Below are 3,678 nucleotides of genomic sequence, written 5' to 3'. Positions count from 1 at the left end.
CTTACACAGGGGCTTGCTTGAATTCAGTAGACACTGGCTCTCAAATATGTTCTCTGTTATGGAGCAAGAATAAAAGAGAGTTACTTAGCTCACATGGGTTTATAGTCGCTTAAGGAAAACACTTGTATAAAGAATATGCTCTCTTTATTATGCTTAGAAACTTAGCTCAAAACTAAACATCAATGTTCTCTCTTATGTTTATCACAAGCTCGATAAACATATATATATATAGGTTTTAGAATTTCCTTTTTCTAATCCTATTTTCCTAGAACTAGATAACTCCTAATTCTATTTGGCCTATCTTATCCTAATCCTATTTAGATTAGGATGTCTTGGGCCTCAAGCTATTGAAGCTTATCCAACATTCACCCCCTTAAGCTTCAGATCATTTTCAGAGAGGTCTTGAACTCCTATCAAATCTCTCATCTTCTTGAACTTCAGTCTTGCTAGGGCTTTAGTTAGAATATTGGTGTTTCAACAAAGTAAAAGACATGTCCTGTTGTGCTTCTTCCATCGTCGGGGTCTACATTATGGCTGCTGTCGCTGTAGCCAATAAGTTTCTTAGAACCACCTTTCTTTTCAGACCATACGCCAACGTCCCTTGTAAGTATCTCAGTACTTGTTTCATCACTTGTCCATGTGATTCCTTAGGAGCTTGCATATACCTACTAAGTACTCCAACAGCAAAAGAGAGATCAGGTCGCGTGTGCAGGAGGTACCTTAAACAGCCAATCCTTCTTCGATACATGGTTGCATCTATCTCAGGTTCATCTTCTTGCCTTTTTGACATGTTTAAGCCGAACTCCATTAGTATGTGAGTCGGGTTACATGCGTCTAGGCCAGCTTCTTTGAGTATACGACGTGCATAAGCCTCCTGCTTTATCTCAATCCCAGCTTTGCTTTGCTTAACTTCTATTCCAAGGTAATATGTAAGTCTTCCTAGATCTGACATCTCGAATTTTGACAACATTCCCACTTTAAAAGCTTTGATGATGTCCATTGTATTTCCTGTTACAAAAAGGTCATCAACATAAACAGCCACAATGAGGAGATTCCCTTCTTCCTCTTTTCGATACACATAACTTTCCCTTGAACACTTCTTGAACTTCATGCCCTTTAAGATTTGATCAAGCTTAGTGTTCCATGCTCTTGGTGCTTGTCTCAAGCCATATAGAGCTTTAGCAAGTTTGAAAACTTTGTGCTCTTCTCCCTTCTTTTAAAATCCTTCTGGTTGTAAGACAAACACTTCTTCATTAAGTTCACCGTGTAAGAAGGCCGTCTTCACGTCGAGATGGTGAATTTCCCATCCATGGGAAGCGGCCAGACCAATGAGTAATCGAATTGTCGCCTTGCAACAGGTGCAAAAACTTCTTCAAAATCGATTTCCTCTTGTTGCACATACCCTTTTACAACTAATCTAGCCTTGTATTTGTTTATAGACCCATCAGCATTCCTCTTGACCTTAAATACCCATTTTAGTCCGATGACCTTTACTCCAGCAGGTTTATCGACTAATCTCCAGGTTTTGTTCTTATTGATGGAGTCTATTTCTTCTGTACACGCTTTTGTCCAGTGAGGTGAGCCTTTTGCTTCTCCAAAATTTCTTGGCTCATCGTTTAATGCAAGTAGAAGTAGCTCGCACTCGATATCTGCTAAGAGGACGTAATCATCGAACCGCTTAGGGTGTCTTACTTCACGTGTAGATCTTCTTAGCTGTTGTGCATCTGTGTTTTCTTCTTGCTCTTGGACAGTGCTTTCATCTTCGCTATCTTCCTTTTCGGGCTCTGTTCCATGACTCTGTTCGTCGTTGCAGGTGTATGGACCTTGTCCTTCGTCCACTGCTTCTCCCCATGTCATATGGAACATCCCTGGTCTAGATTCTTTGATTTCATAGCTCCCTTCCAGCTCCAACCTTCCTTTTCATTGAAAACAACATCTCTGCTTACAATGATCTTCTTTGTTGCTGGATTGTAGAGCCTGTATGCCTTAGATCCTGGTTCAATCCCAAGATGCACAAGGGCTTGTGATCGATCATCTAGCTTTCTTAGATTCACGTTTTCAACTTTCGCATAAGCAAGACAGCCGAAAACTCATATGTGATCGATCCTTGGCTTCTTTCTTCTCAAGCATTCGTAGGGAGTTTGATCCTTTAGTGCTCTTGTAGGGATTCTGTTAATTAGATAAGTTGAATGACGTACCGCGTCTCCCCACAATATGTTTGGAACCCTCATTGCTTTAAGAATACTTCTTGCCATCTCCATTAATGTCCTGTTTCTCCTTATAACTACTCCATTCTGCTGTGGAATGTAAGGAGCTGTAAGGTGCCTTTTAATTGCGTTTTTATTGCAAAAATCCTGGAACTCTCTTGAAGTAAAATCCCCACCTCTGTCTGTTCTTAGTGTTAAGATCGATTTGTTGAGATCCTTTTCAACAAGAATCTTAAACTCTTTAGACTTGTCGAATGCCTCACTCTTTTCTTTAAACAATATGGTCCACATATATCTTGTGTAATCATCGATGATTACAAAGATATACCTGTTCTTGGCAAACGTTGCTGGGATATAGGACCACATAAATCCGCATGAATGAGTTCTAATACCCTTTTAGCTTGGTACTGCGTTGCTTTTGGGAAGGCATGGCGAGCTTGCTTTCCTACTAAGCATGATTCGCATAACTCCTTTTCACTTTGGATTTTGGGTAGTCCTTGAACCATCTCTAGTGCTGACATGGTCTTGATAGTTCTGAAACTAATGTGACCAAGTCTGGCATGCCACTTCCATGTATCTTTGTCGATCTTGGAGTGTAGACATATTGGTTTACCAATCTTGAGGGTGATTTTGTAAAGTCTGTTAGGGGATCTTATTACTTTTGCTAAGAGTCTTCCTCTAGGGTCTCGCAGGGTTAGATTGTCTTGCTTCATTCTCACATCACAGCCGTATTCAGTAGCCTGTCCCAAGCTTAGTATGTTGCTCTTTAGCAATGGAATGAAGTAGATAGCTGTTAGGAGCTGTTGTTCTCCTGTTTTTCCTTTAAACAGGATCGAACCTTTACCTCCTATGTCAACACACGAACAATCTCCTAACTTGACTTTACCTTTCACGTTCTCATTTAACTCAGAGAAGAAAGAACGCACTCCGGTCATATGGTTGCTTGCGCCGTTATCCAAATACCAGGTTCCTTCTTCTTCTTTGTTCGAGTCGTATTTCTTTGGAAGTACCTTTTCTTCGTTAAGAAAGATGATCTCTTGCATGTAAAGTGCTTCGTCTGCATCCTCTGTTTCGACTTTGTTCAGTTCTTGCATCTTTTTCTTCCTTTCGGGGCATACTGAAGCAAAGTGACCCTTTTTATCACAGCGAAAACACACTACCTCTGATCTGTCACTCTTCTCTTTGTTTCGGTCTTGGTTATTGCCTCTGCCATGGCCTCTTCCGCGCAAACCTCTTCCTTGACCTCGGCCTCTTCCACGTCCTTGTGATCCTTCATAGTTGGTTTGGTTTTCTTGTGTCATTGTGTTAGTGAACAACAAGTTTCCTTGAGTCGTTTCACTATGTTTTTCTTCTTGTATACGCTCTTCGTACGCTTTGAGCCGTCCAACAATTTCTTCGAAACTCGTTGTGTTGAGATCAAGGACCTGCTCTAAAGATGCTACGATTTGGATATACTTGTTCCTTGGCAAGC

General features: G+C 40.9%; 1 protein-coding gene across 1 annotated transcript; it reads right to left on the bottom strand.

Moving 5' to 3' along the window:
• Positions 1–523: 523 nt before the first annotated feature.
• Positions 524–1,111, bottom strand: LOC112084573 (uncharacterized mitochondrial protein AtMg00810-like). Its single transcript, XM_024153722.1, has one exon. The coding sequence runs from the start codon at positions 1,109–1,111 to the stop codon at positions 524–526; it is 588 nt and encodes a 195-aa protein (XP_024009490.1).
• Between the last annotated feature and the right edge of the window lie 2,567 nt (positions 1,112–3,678).

The sequence above is a fragment of the Eutrema salsugineum genome, unplaced genomic scaffold, assembly GCF_000478725.1.
Source record: "Eutrema salsugineum unplaced genomic scaffold, Eutsalg1_0 scaffold_4, whole genome shotgun sequence".
Lineage (NCBI taxonomy): Eukaryota > Viridiplantae > Streptophyta > Magnoliopsida > Brassicales > Brassicaceae > Eutrema > Eutrema salsugineum.
This window is presented reverse-complemented; position numbering and strand designations above follow the sequence as displayed.